Below are 16,832 nucleotides of genomic sequence, written 5' to 3'. Positions count from 1 at the left end.
AATGCAGCCACTGTGACTATTAGTGCTGGGCGATATGGAAAAAATATTTATCACGATATGAATTATTTTATATCACGATAACAATATATATCACGATATACCACCTTACCTGTGGTCATCTGGAAAGTATGCAGTCTTTAAACAGCGAGTGGAGAGGGTGCAGTCTTTGTTTTGAGTTATTGTAAAGCATGTCGCAAATCCGGGTGCACGTAAAGCAGCACCATGTTGCGAAACCACAAGACAGAGTTTCTTTGCAAAAAATATCATTTTTCTATACTTTATTTTCTCTTGCATAAAGTTAAGAGTATGTATAGTGAGAAGACAACACTAATATATTTGCACAGGCTATTTAACCTTTTAAGACCTACCATAGAACCAAGTCCGCCAGAGCTTATCTTTACATTTATTTATTTTGAGTGTCTTCATAGTTTTATTTTTGAGATACACAAATTTTTATATACTACAGGAAAAATGAAAATAAATAAATGCAAATTTGCAAAAACACAGCATGTGCATCAAAATAAACTATTTACAACAGTGTAATTTGACTTCTAAGCATCCCAGAAACGATACAGAAGAGCATAAAGTCAAACATGACTTTTAAAAATACCAACATAGACTTTGAAGCTTAAAAAACTACATTTTCCGCAAAAATGACTTCACTTCCGGTTTCAGACAGGTAATGGCGGACATAAGATAGTTCGCACTGACTTATATTCCAATGTAGGAAGTGTTATGAACAGCTGATCGGATCGGCAAAGCCTGTTTCTGGAATATTGTGTTTTTGTTGCTGCAAGTCTGGAATATTATGTTTTTGTTGCTGGGAGTGCTTTTTATGCAATTTTTTGCAAAGCTATATGTGGAAGAAAACTGTGACCTCGGGCAAGCTAATGGAATAAGATGTAAGTACAACTCCTACGGTTTCATATGCAAAAAAAATATTATTGCGCTACCTTACATGGTTACAGTTCTACAGGGATTTAAAAATAGTTAGGGAAAACGGAGTTTGCCTGCTCCGACCGGTTGTAAAGGGTTAATGATATATTTTATGTAATAATTTGTAAAATTCGGGTTAGAAACGATATAAACGATAGAAGACAAATGGCACGATAGACACTTTTCTATCGTCCGCACGATATATATCGTCATATCGCCCAGCACTAGTGACTATGATTCTTTTTTTAAGTTTTTAATGGTATTTTACCTATAGTGCCCTTCTTTGTCCCTACCTTCGGCTGCCCTCAGTCTAGAGAGCAGCAGAAATGTAGAAATATACCGTGCTAGGTCACGTGAAGGTTGAAGTAGTCGAGTTCACCTTCAGGTGAGTGGATCACGAGTGTGCGGTCGCTATGAGTGGTGAACAATAAACTCAGATTAACATTTGTTGCCTCGGGTAATTCCCTGGAACCTGCATGTACCAACAACACTCACTTACAGCAAACATTGTTTCTTATTTTTCTTAAATTACCTGCACAGTGATCTACCTGTCGATGGACTAACGTGAAGAAGCAGCACCATCATCAGCTGCTTTGGCTCCACAAGAAGAAATGTCGCACTCCGAGAGAACAATAAAGTGGAATACACATAATCAGTTTAACTGAATTATTCAATAGTAACATTTCTCTGCTCTCCTTGTCTCTGAATGCGGTTCAATAATACATGGAGCTATATTTGGGGCTTGGCAGTCCTGTTAAAGTCAGTGTCACAGTACCGCCATGGATATAATCTGCATTTACATTAATATAAAGGTACTGCACTGCTGTGAAGGTGATTTGGCTCGTGCTGAATGATTAATATGAACAGCACACATCTGCTCTGTTGGATTTCACTGTTGTGCATCTTCTTTATATATTAATGTCACAGAACCCATATGTTCATTTGAGTGCTCAATGAAGGTCTAACCATCCAGAATAAGACTGCTTGTTCATAATGTTGCTAAACACCATTCTGTAAGACTCTATGAATAATGACCTGAAGATAGAAGTATTGATTGTGTTCATCACCAGTATTGGAAAATTTCTATGTTACAGCAGCCAAAACTTCTAACAAAATATCTTCAGTAAAGTAGAATAAATGTGCAACTGATTAAAGTAAAATCCAAAAGTACAAATCAAGTAGGCTAAATAGAAAAAATAAAACTAGTTAAATGAGCTGAGAAAGTAAAAAGCTAAATAAAATACATACAATAAAGTGGATTCATAAGGTAAAATATTTAACATCTATGTCTTTAGTAGAGCACACAAAAGAAATAAAATCATCAAAAATAAGTAACTGCAGCCTGAGAACAAGCACCGTAACACTGGAGATGAAAACAATTACATTTTTTGGAGATTAAAAAAAAAAATGTTGTGTTTAATTTATGGTTGTGCAGATCCAAACTTTCAGTTCCAGTGCAAGAGCTCCAATTAATAAACTTTAATGTAGTTCCATCTGATGATTGTATTAAATGTAGACAGATGTGTGCAGATGCTGTTGGCCTGTTGTCCCCCTTTTTCCACAGTGGGCCTTTGTGGTTGTAATCTAACTTTGATCAGTCCAAACTGCAGCCCCGTGTGGTTGCGTGCCTGCAGCCTCACGGCAACACTCTGAGTCAGCTCTCTGAGTTTGTTCGTCCTGACAGTTCGCTGCCTCTGCTGGTAGAGTGATGTCCTCCTCTGTCCTGCCTGGCAGGTGTCATGGCATTTTATGGATGACACTAACTTTGTGTTAGAGGTTTACATATTTCATTTCAGGCCCAGAATACACAGCAAAGTGCAACCAAAACTCAGTTCATCTGTTAAATGTCCTGTTTGTAGATTTATTCAGCTATTATGTAAATGTGAAATGAGCAGTTTCATATTAAAGCATGTCTTTTATTTTTTGTCATATACCTGCTGTTTCCTAACTCTTTCATCTGTAAGGGGTCATAGGGAGGGGATATCCCTATTGTTCTCATCCACCCACCTGCTACATAGGATGGACTGAGGCTAAGTATCAGATAAAGAAGGATTATTGTGAACTGCGAATTATGCAAAGCTACTCTTGTAGAGTCCAAGAATCGAAATGGGGAGCTCTTTGATCTTGTCTCTAAACAAGTTGGAGTTAGCAGGAAAAATATCTCCGCCCACACCCTGCCAACACAGCGAACACGTCTGGCAGTTAGTGTGTCTGTCTGCTCATCTTCCAGCCCTTCAAGGAGGAAATTGAGCTCTTTTTCACACAGCCTTCCATCAAGTGTCATTAAAACTATCGCAGTAAATGAGCTAGAAGTTTTGAAGCTGACTAACGCCGTGTGCCAGGACATCAGCTCATTTTCCACCTGATGAGTTTTCTTCTGTTTGGCCTCCAGCTCACTCCTCACTTTCTTCTGAGAAACAGCGCCGAGCTGCAGCTCCACTGTTTGTTTATTCCTGATATCACATGCAGCCGATCGGAGAGGCGTGATTGGCTGAGTTGTGTGTCAAACTGGGTTTCTTTTTTGGCGTCTGGTGTGCTCAGGCAAAACTCCGCTCTGTCTCTACTCGTGTATGACATCTGTTTTTGTATTTGACTATGTGTATATTAAACATGTTTAAGAGAGTATAGCACAAGTAGATTGTGTGAAAAGTTGGACTTAAAAGCTTTGTCCAAACACTTTTTAAAACTAGAACAACTTGCTATGGAGTAACTTTGTACTAACAGACTGTCCAAGAAGGCTAAGCTCCAGTTTTAGTGAGTGCAATTACAGGATTTTTATTTTGCAGCTGATTAAGGTTAGACCAAGATACGTTAGATAAGATACGTGCCTTATCTGTGTGCGTTTAGTCCCATCCCTCTTTCAATTTACTTCCTGCTGTATTTTGGATGTTGTTTTTATTGCCCTTTTTCCTGTCATCATTTTTCAAAGTTGGTTATTAAAATCTCGAGATCTGTTTTCTATGTATGGATGAATAGGGCCGGTCATTAGTGGAGTAATTACATTATATTGAACAGTGTTGTGGACCTTCAGGGGCTGCAGCATTCAGTAAACATTTATTGTACCAACCAAAAGAAGAAGCTCCAGCACCATCAAAATTATTTAACCTAATGTTAGCAGTGAATTTGCAGTCTTTGAAATGTTGGCTTCAAAAACAAGGACATAGGTACTCAACCTTGCTTTTAGGAAAGGAATCTATGCAGGATATAACCAGCTGTCAGAGTCAGATCTCCCAATGTAAGAGACAGTATTGCATGTGACTTGGATTCTTTGGTGCAAATAAATTAGATGATTCTTATTTGCAAAGCTTCACCAATCTAGCTGAGAGTGATTGGTGAAGCTTGCAAATCGGGCAACAATTGTTTGGCGACAGGTTGCCTCCTACCTAGCAACATGTGCAATCAAACCCCCTGGACAGTTTTTCACTAAAACTACTTGCAGTTGTTCAACAAATGCAAGACAATTCAGTGCAGTCACTGGCAAACCAATGTTTTTCGTATTTGCAAAGAAGTTGCTGTTTTATTTTTACTTTAATGTGTCTAATCTATAACCTTGAGTTTTGTCTGCAGCAGATTTTTAGCATTTACAAATGATAAAACTGTTTTCAATTTTCATTTGATTGCTAGTATACTTAAATAAGGTTCAGGTATTATGACCTTACAACCCCATTAAAGAAAAAAAAGGACAGATTTGTGTTCCCAGTGTCTATCACATAAATTTGCTGATCATGGTTTAAGGAGGTTTAAACAGACGTGATCATTTGTAGCAAAAAGCCCTAACACTTTTTTGGACGCCATTGGAGGCCAAACACTATTACTGCTATTTCTGTTGTTGTTTTTCACCGTAATTAGTGGCTCCACTCTTTCACGTAAAGCATAAAGCATGTTTGAACTTGAGCGAAGCATGTATTAGTGTCAGTGGCAGTATGTCCGGAGGAGGATGCTCCCATTTCAGTGTTTTCACTGCAGCAATTCGAGCATGAAGCGCCGTCTCTGGAGGAAGTGAACCATGAAAGAGCGTTGTGTCTGTGCGTCTTTAAATGTGCTCTGTATTACAAGTGCTGTTGGCTCTCGGCTGTAATAAGAGTTTACTGCACAGCTCCATCATCCAGTTGCCACCCTGCCTGGGGTCCTGAGCTCTGCTGAGTGCCGCTGAGTCACTGCTGGCTAATCACCGCAAACTCCAAATGGTGGCATAGCATCACAGTTAATCACTCCGACTCTGTTACTGTATCTGGTGCATGTTGGAAATTGTTTGGATGAGTCTGGCCCCGCCTGTATGAGCCTGTGGTTGAACTGGGACACTCCCAGTCTGCATGTGTGGAATAATATGCAGGCGACCTATTGTCCTCATTTCCATCTAAATATTTTTTATTCTTAGAGTCCTCTAGAGCGGCTTTGCATGATTTTTGAACTTTGCACAGTTCAAAATGATTATTCATGTGGGTAGGGCTTTTCCCCAGTGACATCATACAGATCCAAGAGTAGAAAAAAAAAAAGATAAATTCCCAGCGATTCTCCTCTGGTTCATGGTCCTTTATGGCTTCAATGAAAACATAGTATCCCGAATATCATATTTTATTCAGTGAGACCTAAAACTAGCGACTGAGTCAGGAAGGTGTTTCCTAAGATCAGAAATCTTAGCAGTGAATTTCTATATAGCCAAACTTCCTTTTGCAACAAAGAAGTTGCCCCCTGTTGGACATTAGGGAGAATGCAGGTTTAAAGCTTAAGCTTTTAAACCTAGTAGCTACTTCCATCTTTTGTATACAGACTGTCATTGCTAATTAAACCCACTGTTAAACAGTAACTGTAAACTCTGAAGAGGTCAAATAGCAGCTTTTATTAAAGCTGCATTTTATTTTAGAAAAGACTCTTCTTTTCTGACTCTAACAAACAAAAATCTTCTTCTCTGGTCTTGGTGCGACTGGTGTTTATTTTGCAGTGTCCTAAAGGTAGAGCTGAGGTCCATCAGACGGTAACCACGGGACAGGCAGTGACGCGGGCTGAGGTGCTCATGAGTCCCATTTGCCACGGGCGAATTACTAAAAACAGCAGCAGCAACAACTGAGCGCGCTCAAAGAAACACACTGGCAACAGTCGAGACTCTGTGAAAGCTGTTAGAGGTGAAACAGCCATGTTTAAACCCACTTCTGGTGGGTCCACAGTTCATCATGATTTCAGCATTCTTGGACTTTTCCATTCTCCTTGACTTTATGTAAATTAGTGCATTTAAATATGACTTTCTCATATTACAGTATTTCCACTTGAGGCTCCAGCGGTGAGTCAGTCCCCACGGACTGACATGTTAAAATGCCCAACTTTACTGCAGAAATAAACATGCTTACAGCTTAATACAAAAACCAGGTTTGGTCTCTGTAGCTGATACCCTCCTTTATAACAACTCATCATCCAGATGGAGGCTTTGATGTTGATGCGTATTAATAAAACTATTTTAATGCTACATAACAATAAAGGTGTCTTGAATCAAACAGAATTTTATTTGTTGTATTCTTCCTTGATAGCTCGATGCATTATCTGCCTTGTGGAGGGCAGCCGGTTATTAATGGATCAGCTGAACCAGCAAATAGACTATTTATTAAAATGCACTTAATAACAATTTACGATTGAATTAATTTCAGCAAAAAGAGCATCAAATCATCTCCTTCTAAACTGCATCAATTGGAGAGATTATATTATTATGAAATCAGATGGAATTAGAAGAGATGCATATCTGCCAGAGGAGTAAACTTGTGCAATAGCTGTAATGAGAAATTTAGACAGTGTAGTTCAAAGTAATTTAATTTAATTAATTAATTGTGGTTGATTCAGTCTTCACTCTAATGTCTTGATTTTTATGGGCTTTTTTTTTTTGGTTGTATTGTTTTTTGCAATCCATCAATTTTCTTCCACTTATGTGGTGCCTGGAGCCTATCCCAGCTACCATAGGATGATAGGTGGGGTACACCCTGGACAGGTGTCCAGTCTGTCACACAGAAAACAGGGTGTTGTTTTTGAAAAACTTTAAATAATGACTGATTTAAATTGAGCACCATCTTCCCTGTTCAGCTTGCCTGTTCCCTGCAAACCTCGACAGAGAGGCTATTTGCATGCCAGGAATCAGAACTTTTCATTCTGCGCTGTGTTTGCATGAAGCACTGTCTGTCGTTGTTCTTCAGCCTGCAGCACAGATACAGCTTCGCTAAACAAACTATCAAAAGAACTCAAATGTTAATGCTTGTCAGCAGCTTAAAAATGAAGCCATATATGTCAGCTACACTCATCTCTGACCTGCAGCTGCATCCAGAAAACAGGCCTGTAAGCTACAGTTAGAGTTTAAGCTGAAAAGTAGACCAAGTAAAGACAAAAGTTCTTGAATTATGGGACCGTGAGAGACATGAGAATGTGGTGATTACAGAGCAGGAGGCTGGGAGGGAGGGACAGGTATGCTGTATATAATTACAAAGCAGGAAAATGATTCGGCTTTCCGTGTGTGAGGGACACGACTCTTTTTTGAGGAGTTTGATCGATGTCTGAGTTTTGCTTGTCTTTACAGGTTGCTGCAGAGGTGTGTGTGTAACAGCAGAGATGGCAACATGTTTCCTTTTGTGTGTGTGTGTGTGTGTGTGTGTGTGTGTGTGTGTGTGTGTGTGTGTGTGTGTGTGTGTGTGTGTGTGTGTGTGTGTGTGTGTGTGTGTGTGTGTGTGTGTGTGTGTGTGTGTGTGTGTGTGTGTGTGTGTGTGTGTGTGTGTGTGTGTGTGTGTGTGTGTGTGTGGTGTTTCCACTGGTAATGAGATGGCGAGTTGAGAGAGAAATTCTTGATTTAATTTAAAGGCTTCTCCACATCAGAGTGGCCGGTTGTGGGTTGCCGGGTTTTTCCAGCCGCTCAGATGACAATGAAGAGGCACACGTGTTCCTCTGAACGAGGCTTGATGCTAGTGGGTTAGCTTGATCACACCCTGATCCAAGAGTCCTTTCTGAACTTTTTCTTTTACATGATCAGGAAACAAACTGACTGGACTTCTAATTTTTGCCCCCCCTCGCTAGTTTTCTAACCTAAATATGCATCCTATGTTTTGTTTTACTTTACTTACCACATTTCCACATGATTTATTTACTATAATCATTTTTTCCCGCATTTTTATCATGTACAAAACCACCCAGCCTGCCAGATGTATCAGACAGCACATGGATTGAGTATCCAGACCTTAGTGATCAATAAAATCTTCATACTCACGGGTTGCCCCTGAAATCATGTAAACATTGGGAGATTTGCTGTCTTTGCTTCATGAAGCAGCATCTGAGTGAATGGAAAGCTAAACCAACACGTGCATGTTGACAGAGTAAATATAAAGCGAGGCTGAAGCTGCTTTCAGTGACGGCAGGGTGCATATTTGAGCTGAGGTAAACACAGGTCACGGTCTGACCACTAACTGCCACAAATGCTTCAAGTCTGAACCTTCATTGTGAGCTCAGATTTTGAAAGAGGCCACTCGTCTTATGAACTGAGCTCACACTCAGCTCCAGCTGGGTAGCTTTACTGCTCCGAGACCTTTGCCTGTGCTGAAAATCTTTAGAAACGTAGTTTTTTTTCTTTTTCAAAGTGACCTGCTGGGGTGGGCGATATAGCCTCTAAATTCTATCACAGTATTACAAGAAAATTGTGATTTTTCTAATGATGACGTAAAAATATATGATGCACAGAGCTTACAGGCAGCAGCATTTATAAATACATGTATATTTTCCTTCCTCCTCTTCCAGTGAGCTACTGTCACGGATGATGATCTTCTGAAACTATGTGCCAGCAGCATTATAGCGACACAGTATTATATCCGCTGACACTGCACAAGAGTAGCCTAGGTGGTGTTTTCTCTTGAAATTTAAAATAAAAGTATAAAGTAACTGATTAACACTTTAATTGAACAATAACTAAATTAATTGAACCTTGTAATCCTTTTAGTGGTTGCACAGTATTGTCATAGAACAAAACTGAAACATATTTTCTACCTGGGATCTTGTATGCTGGATTGAGCTTTTTAGCCAGCTGTTTAAAGCCCTGCTTTTTCTCGCTGTGACCGCATCAGTAATTTCCATCCACCATTTGCTCTTCCTGTCATATGGAGTGTCACTAGCGAGTACTCCAGCGACGCTCGGAGGGTTGCTCATCATCATCTCCTCCTTTGTAGCCTGGTTGTACTCAGCTGTGCGTTTTTGTCTCAAGTGATGAAACACGTTTATTGTTTCCACCTCCAGCAGTTGTTATGCGCACTAGGGAATGTAAATGGATGTTGCTGCTATGGTAACAATATTATGATATGACACTTTCCTATCACATAAAAATTTATACGGTTATTATCACAGACCAAGTGGTATGGCACAGCCCGAGTTACCTTTCACATTATTGAATTTCAAATCAATTCCATTTCAATTTAGTTCAGTTCATCTTCATTTATCAGTCACTCTCACAACAGTCACTTCAACATGATTTATACTATAAGGTAATAGAGAGAAAACCCCAACAATCTGACAACCAGGTATGACCAGACCCTTGGCGACTGTGGGAAAGAAAAACATTTACTTTACATGTTTATTTGTAATGTAAAGTTCTAGATTTTAACATGGGAGTCTATGAGAACTCCTGGAGCACCTGGTGGACGTTAAAAGAACTGCAGCTTGTAGTGCTTGTAATGACATCATTCTGTTTAGGGTTGCTGTTTTGTTAATACTTTGGTTAGGGTTTGAAAGTTATTGGTTATTTATCGCATGGTTTATGTTGCTTATTGTAATTTTTCTGCTGGCCTGTAGTTTTTTTTTCTTTTATTATGTGTTAGTGAGGTGGTTGTTTCTTTCTTTGTGATATTAATAAAGTTTAGCCTGTGCAAATCCCTGTGATCCTGCACTGCTGTGCAATAGTGTGACCTGGACTGTGTGTGAAAAGTAGGCCACAGTTTTGGGCCCTTGATGCATGGACACATTTTTAAAACTGCTGCCTTCACATGGTAAATTAGGAAAAATCAGCTCTTTTCTTTTACTGTCTGACTAAATAAATTAAATCCACAAACTCAAAACATATTAAAGCTCAACATGAGGGGACGTGCGACGCTGATGCCCTGCACCAGTTTCAGACAGCTTATTTTACAGTGTCAGCATGTAAAAATTATGCTGTCCCCATGCAGCTGTCCTGCTGTTGCCTTTGGTGGTTTCTTAGAAAACAGTAAACCAAGTGGCCCAGCCTTGTGCTTTAAGAGGGTCGGGTTACTGAAAGAACTAAGCTAGAAGTTTCTAGTTTTCTGACTGTGTGACCTTATTTTTCACCCCGACAGAGTTTCTTTTAACTGTGTTTTAAGGTTAGCAAAGGGACACTCAGATGAGAATTGTTCTTACAGTGTGGACATTTGCTGACACACAGTCACTGTCAGGACTGAAATGCAGCAGATAAGAGGAGGCGAAGAAATTAGAGCCGAGCATGTCGGATTGGGGGATTTGGGAATTTGGAAGGGATGATGTCTGAGAGATTTGGGTCCAGAGCCTTCAGGGTGGGGGTGAAATAGAGATAGATATATCTGCGTATGCGTGTGTGTGTGTGTATGTTTTGGGGGCTCTGGATGTGGGTGGCAGCAAAAAGAGAGTTAGCCATCTGTCTGCAAAGAGGCGGAGCCTGTCTGTCCTGGACATGACCGCGTTCTTCTTCGGCGTTCCCTGTGTAATTCAGTTTTCCAGAAATTTTTTTTTTACCTCCAGCTATGACTCCAAGAAAGAGCTCAAGTGAACCTGTTTTGCGTTCCTGTGCAGGGTTTCTCTCTTTGTGTGGGGCCTGTCGTCAGTCTAATTACTGTCATTCTCTCCAGCTGCAGAACAAAGGGGCTGATCTGAGGATTAGAGCTGCAGATAACCAGGACTTCTGCCTGCAGCAGGGGAGAGGCATTCATTGTTACCTGCTCCCTCTGTGGGAGAAAGTGAGGAAAATATAAAGGGAAGAGCACTTTGTAGTTAAGTGGTTTTAAGGGTAGGATTCCTGCAGGTCTTTAAAAAAGCCCCAAATTAAAGACAATTAAATTAAGGTCTTAAAATTCTCTTATGTTCCCAGTAAATTTGCAGGTTGAAAAATTGAAACAGCAGTTGCCTCTAAGCACTTTATGATGTAAGGTAAAAACCCTACAATAATACAAGAAAACAGACAAAACCCCAACAATCAAATTACCCCTTATGAGCAACCGCTTTGACGACAATGGCAAGGAGAAACTCCCTTTATAAAGGAAGAAACCTCCAGCTAAACCAGGCTCAGGGAGGTGTGGCCATCTGCCGTCCGGTTGGGGGCGAATGAGGAGGTTGTTCAGTTAGTGGAGGTCCCTCTGCAACACCTCTCACTCATGGTTGGGATTATGCCATAAAATGTAACTTACATTTTTATTAAAATAGAGGAAAAACAAAAAACTTAATAGAGGCCATTCAGGTAGAAGAGGGAAAGACCATCTCTGAACTGAGGAGTATATACTTCACCATCTTATAGTGATGGGATTGCAGCCATTTCCCGGCTTTCTGTGAATGGGACTCGTAACTACTGATGAATGTTCATGACAATTTGCATATTAATGATCAAGAAACTGATTGTTAGTCAGTGGTGCTGGTTATGCAAATGTATTGTTTATACTGTTGAGGAAACCTGCAGTCAGCTGAGACTGTAAAAGTCAACTGAATGAGTGAAGAAACGTTTGTCCCAGTGACAAAGTAACATCCAGAGGAACAGAATCAATTTTCCAGGGTTAATAATGCACAGCTCACAATAATGTGTGGATCACATCTTCATATTTATAAAATTAAACAGCACTTTTTATGCAGTTTCATTACAATACATTTATCTGTACTGACATGTTGAGACAAAAAAAGGTTCTCTGTACAGATTAAACTTCATCCTGAGATGATTAATATTGAAGTTTCCCCAGTAGGATCTTTGCGCCCAGCAGATGGCAGCAGTGTGTTACAGCCATTGTTGCTCTGCTGGGTTTTTTTTGTTTGTTTTTATTGTTGCACACAGTAATTGGGTTTCCAAAAAGTGCACCAAACTCTGGACAGGCGCCAGGCGATGCGTATGTGTTGTTGGTATGGTGTCAGCTGGACTGCTCTCACTAAGCGTTCATTGAGCAGTTCTCTCACCCCATGACAAGGAAAGTTGTAAGAGGCAGGACCTGTGTTACAGGTCAGTGTTGTGAGTGTGCACCCTGAGTCATGGTGCACACGGTTTGTTGTTTTAACCCCACCCCTTTTCACACCCAGGCCTGTGTCGAGTGTTTCTTTGTTGATAAATTCCTCATTCTGATTTCATTTTTTTCTATTAAATGTAAAAGAAATACTTACATTTAATTGGATATATTTAAGATTTCTGTGATGATTTTTGTTTTTGTTTTATTTTATTTTTTTTTTACATTAAATTGTATTTAATGTATGCGTTTCATTTTGTCTCCACCAGGTGGCGCTGCTCGGCCTGGACCTCTTATCTGCCTTAGTGACAAGGTTACAGGAGCGATTTAGAGCCCAGGTGGGAACAGGTAAGACTCAAATTTCAATCTTTGATGTGAATTTAATGTTTTATTTAATGTTGTATTTTAAAGTGGTAATCTGATCGAGTTGAAGTGAAATCAGAGCTTTTCTCTATATTATTTCAAATACTTGAATGAAAAAAACCCTGACCAGTGAAACTCAGTCTGTTCATTTGTCATTATCTTTAAAAATTAAAGTTAGTTTGCATTATCTAATTAAAAATTGTTAAGTTTACTTTCAGTTTTTATGTATTTTAATGTTAATATTGGACACTGATTGATATTGAGGGAAACTGACTCTCAGTGTCTCTTATTATTTGCCCCAGTCCCCTCAGGATGAATTTTCATCCACATTTAAACACACTGACAAATAATCCAACTAAACATATTTTGTTTTTTATTTTATTTTCATTAAATAATTGTAGTTTCTTCATCGTTGTCCAAAAACAAAGAAAAAAATCAGACTATGGTGATAAATACAAAGGGAAAAAAAAAACAAACAGAAAATCCAATGTCAATAAATAAAGGCTTTGTTTATGGTTGAAAATGATTGGGACCGTAATGGAATCTGATACAGCAAATGAGAGAAAATTATTTAAAACAATGCCACCAGCAACACTCGAATAAGTGATACCAACTATGACAAAAATCTCTAATGATATTCAGAAATCAAATAAGACAATATGAGTAGTAAAAACATAAATGCAAAAAAGAGGAAATTAAAGCAGCTCAGTCCCTCTGAGGTTCACGGAGATGTCGGTGCTGAGGAGTGAAACTAGTTTTCCTCCAAATCTGGTTTTGTAAGTTAAATTTAATTCTGAGCAGCTATATTAAACTTTTAAGGAGTCTTAAATCTAGCTGGTGTTAGTGTGTGGGAGCCCTGCTCTAAGTTCCTCAGTGCATCCTCCCCTGAATTTAATTGTGTGAACAATCAAAAGCTTTTGTTTCAGAGTTTCAAACTACTGTTCTCACCTCTTCTCACCAAGTTTCTATTTAGTGCTGTTGATCACTTCATCTGCTCTCACTTTGCATGAGAATAACTTGACAAAACATACTGTACAACTGAGCCATTTCACCATCGTTAAGTACCAATAAATAACTCATATTTCCATCCTGGTCAACTCATTTCTTTCTTTCTTTCTTTCTTTCTGCCTTCCTTCCTTTCTTTTTCACTCAGTTCTGCCCAGCCTTATTGATCGATTGGGAGATGCCAAAGATCAGGTGCGAGAAACAGACCAAACGTTGCTGCTAAAGATCATGGAACAAGCCGCCAATCCGCAGGTAACACGCTCACTTTTTCTTAGACAGTTCAGCGTTTCAGCACAGTTCCAATGATCATGCATTAGCTCAAATTCAGATGGATGTTGGCTTTAGTTCTCACTTGTTTACTCTGTGGTGAGCTTGGGGGTCTCACTGGGTGTGAAAGTCTGCTGCCACACCCGTCTGCACCCGCAGACTTCCTGCAGTGGAAGCTGGGGGCTGGCAGGAGGCCGGCAGGATGCCAGTGGTTGACCTTGTTAGACAGGTGTTACACCCAGGGTCTCCAGCACAGGAAGCATAAAAGAAAGAAGTAACCATGGTGACATCCACCACTGGTTGTCCAAGTCCTGCTCTGAAGCTTCAAATTGATCATCTGGGTGAACTGCATCAATAGAGCTAGCTATAAACCTGAGGACACAGCACACTCATTGACTAACGACTTGTCAATGACGTTGTTGGTCAATAAACATAACATTGATAATCCTCCCTTTTAACACTTAAACCAGCCTCAATTAACATATACATAAGTGGGGTCAGGGCAATCTACCCGTAGACTCTTCTATAAACAGATTTTTGCAGCCACAGCTGTTGGCCCTTTGTGGTCAAAAGAATGCAGGTTTAAGGCATTTCACCATCAGGTTTAACTGACAACTATGTTCGTCCTTTACACTTTTTATTGCCTGAATATGCTTTCTCACAGGACGCGGCTTGTGCTTTTTTATTTTTAATAGATAACACCAAAAAGCATCACTCTGTAACAGACGCTTGCCGGGTGCTGTGATGACTGGAATGCTGTGCGATCAGTAGAAATGAGGCATGCAGCTAATATGAAATAGAGAAATGGATGAAAAGTTGATGAATTATATACAATTAAACAACATGTGTCTGAGTTTGTATAAAGACCAGGGAGGAGAAATCCTTTCATTGGAAACTGGTTTGGTCAGGTGTAGCTTGTGTAGCTTGTAGTTTTGTGTTTAAACACATTAGCTGATTTTTGATGTGTTCTTCCAAGTACTCTCCAAATATTACAGTAAAATCTTGCATGAATTTAAAGAATGTGAGTAAATGTAAGCCATTAAGATTATACCCCTTTTTTTAAAGAAATATGTGACTACTACGACTGTCTTTCATGAAACTGCAGGACAAAAGTGTGTTCTCAACCTCTGACGGGGCATCTTATCAGAATTTTCAGCTTGAAAAAGTCCTGTTTCATTGTGTACATGATGTTGTGTGTTTTTGCAGTACGTGTGGGACCGAATGCTGGGAGGTTTCAAGCATAAAAACAACCGGACCAGAGAAGGAGTGTGCCTTTGTCTCATCGCCACGCTGAACACGTGAGTTTCCCTCTTTCGCTCGTTCTGCTCGTGCAGGCCGATTGGGCCGTCACGTGACCTCATTTTTAAAAATCTGTCTCCTCCCGTCTCCTCATTTGTGTCCCGCTGCTCATTACTCTGATTTGTTTGTCTTACAGATATGGAGCCCAAGGCCTGACTCTCAGTAAAATTGTTCCTCATATATGTAACCTTCTGGGGGACCCCACTAGTCAGGTAAAGCCTACCATGATGTTTCTCTTCTTTTAGTTTTTCTTTTTAGAAGATTTTGTAAAATTTATGACCAAAACTTTGAAGAGATACCAGGTGAAGTTAAAATTAAGCCAGCCGGCACCACCTTGTACCACCAGGTGGTGCAGTGAGTTAACTAGGGATGTCATGTAGAGTACCTGATTAAACACTGCCATCTGGAGTTGAACGTCAGTATGACTTTTTTTAATTTTAATTTTTTTCCCCCCATTGGTTCGTCTGATGAGTTAACTACATCATTTTATTCATGGTGACTCTGTTGTGGAACATCTGAATAGAAACGTCTGTTTGTTTGACTCCTCTCTGATGTTGTTGTGTGATGCTGGTCACCAGGTCCGTGATGGAGCCATGAGCTCCCTGGTGGAGATCTACAGACATGTGGGTGAGAGGGTGAGGCTGGATCTCAGCAAGAAGGGCCTGCCACAGTCACGGTAAGAGAACAGGCCGCCGCCGTTTAACAATTTTTCTCTTTGATAGCCTTCATTGATTAACGGTACAGCGATGGTTAATGAACAGAGAGCCCTTTATTAGTTCCCTGTTTCAACCACAGCTTGATTTTCACACGCTGTTTGGTTCAAGCGGGTAAAATGTGAAAGTCGTTAAACATTTTATAGCAACCCTGCTTTCAAGAGTCTCTTTGTGATTATAATTGTATTAAATTTTATTTTGCCTTTTTCACATATTGAGTTTCATTTTTATCAAACATATTTTTACAGATTTGGCTGATGTACTGCAGGAATTTCCCATCTTTAAGGCTAAATGAATTATATGTTTTTTCTTTATATTACCACTGTTTTAAATTGCTATCAAATTATCCATATATAAGGATTATACCTTCCTAAAACATGATTCTGCAGGTCACCGGAGCACCTGTGAACCTGTGATTTAACATCAGAAATCAGCACAGAGTGTCAAATAAAAGGTTGTCTAAACTTAAAATATATATTCAGTTATGATTCATTATGTATGAAGTTGGCTGCAGATTTAAAGTTGAGCTGAGCTGCAGTAGAGCTGGTGTGTGTGCACTTTTTGGTCTCATTCCACACTGCAGAGGTTACTTTTGGGCTTTTTTGTGGGGGGGGGGTTTGAGCTTTGGCTCATGACTGAACACCCCAGATGATTTTTTTTTTTTCCTAAATCGGATTTATGGTCATCGCTCTTGTAATCAGCCATGAACAAGCTGTTTGAAATGGCGCCAGAATTTTGTAGCTCGGGCTCAAAACGTGATTTCACGTTTAATATCAGATACCAGCGAACATTCAGATGCGGCATCTTCTTTGTTCCCTTTGTGTCCTCTTCGTTCCTCCTTCACACTGGGCCATATGTCTCTGCACCCCTCCATCACCCCTCTCGCGCGCTCTCTCTCTGGCCCCATTGCCTGTTAGTCATCTGTGTGGTGGTTTCGGTCTATTTTGGTCCCTGCAGCAGAAAGCCGAGGGAGGGATTCTCACCTCGGAGGTGATGGATGGTGCAGTAAACAGGTCTTTAGTTACTTTCTGCTGCCCATCTGCTTTGTTTTATG

General features: G+C 39.9%; 1 protein-coding gene and 1 non-coding gene across 20 annotated transcripts in view; one reads left to right on the top strand and one right to left on the bottom strand.

Annotated features, from left to right (window-relative positions):
* clasp1a (cytoplasmic linker associated protein 1a) overlaps positions 1–16,832 on the top strand; it is a 99,063-nt gene that overhangs the window by 17,441 nt on the left and 64,790 nt on the right. For all 19 annotated transcript variants that reach the window (XM_039599621.1, XM_031735120.2, XM_039599630.1 and 16 more), the window contains exons 3-7: positions 12,401–12,479; positions 13,648–13,751; positions 14,973–15,064; positions 15,202–15,277; positions 15,644–15,741. In XM_039599621.1, the coding sequence (XP_039455555.1) occupies positions 12,401–12,479; positions 13,648–13,751; positions 14,973–15,064; positions 15,202–15,277; positions 15,644–15,741 (449 nt within the window). The remainder of the gene's footprint in view (positions 1–12,400; positions 12,480–13,647; positions 13,752–14,972; positions 15,065–15,201; positions 15,278–15,643; positions 15,742–16,832) is intronic.
* On the bottom strand, positions 11,976–12,104 carry LOC116316561. The gene has a single exon (XR_004199165.1). It is a non-coding gene; the product is annotated as a U4atac minor spliceosomal RNA (small nuclear RNA).

Source organism: Oreochromis aureus, linkage group 16, assembly GCF_013358895.1.
Source record: "Oreochromis aureus strain Israel breed Guangdong linkage group 16, ZZ_aureus, whole genome shotgun sequence".
In the NCBI taxonomy this organism is placed as follows: domain Eukaryota; kingdom Metazoa; phylum Chordata; class Actinopteri; order Cichliformes; family Cichlidae; genus Oreochromis; species Oreochromis aureus.
Note: the sequence above shows the minus strand (reverse complement) of the source record. Positions and strands in the feature narration are given on the sequence as shown.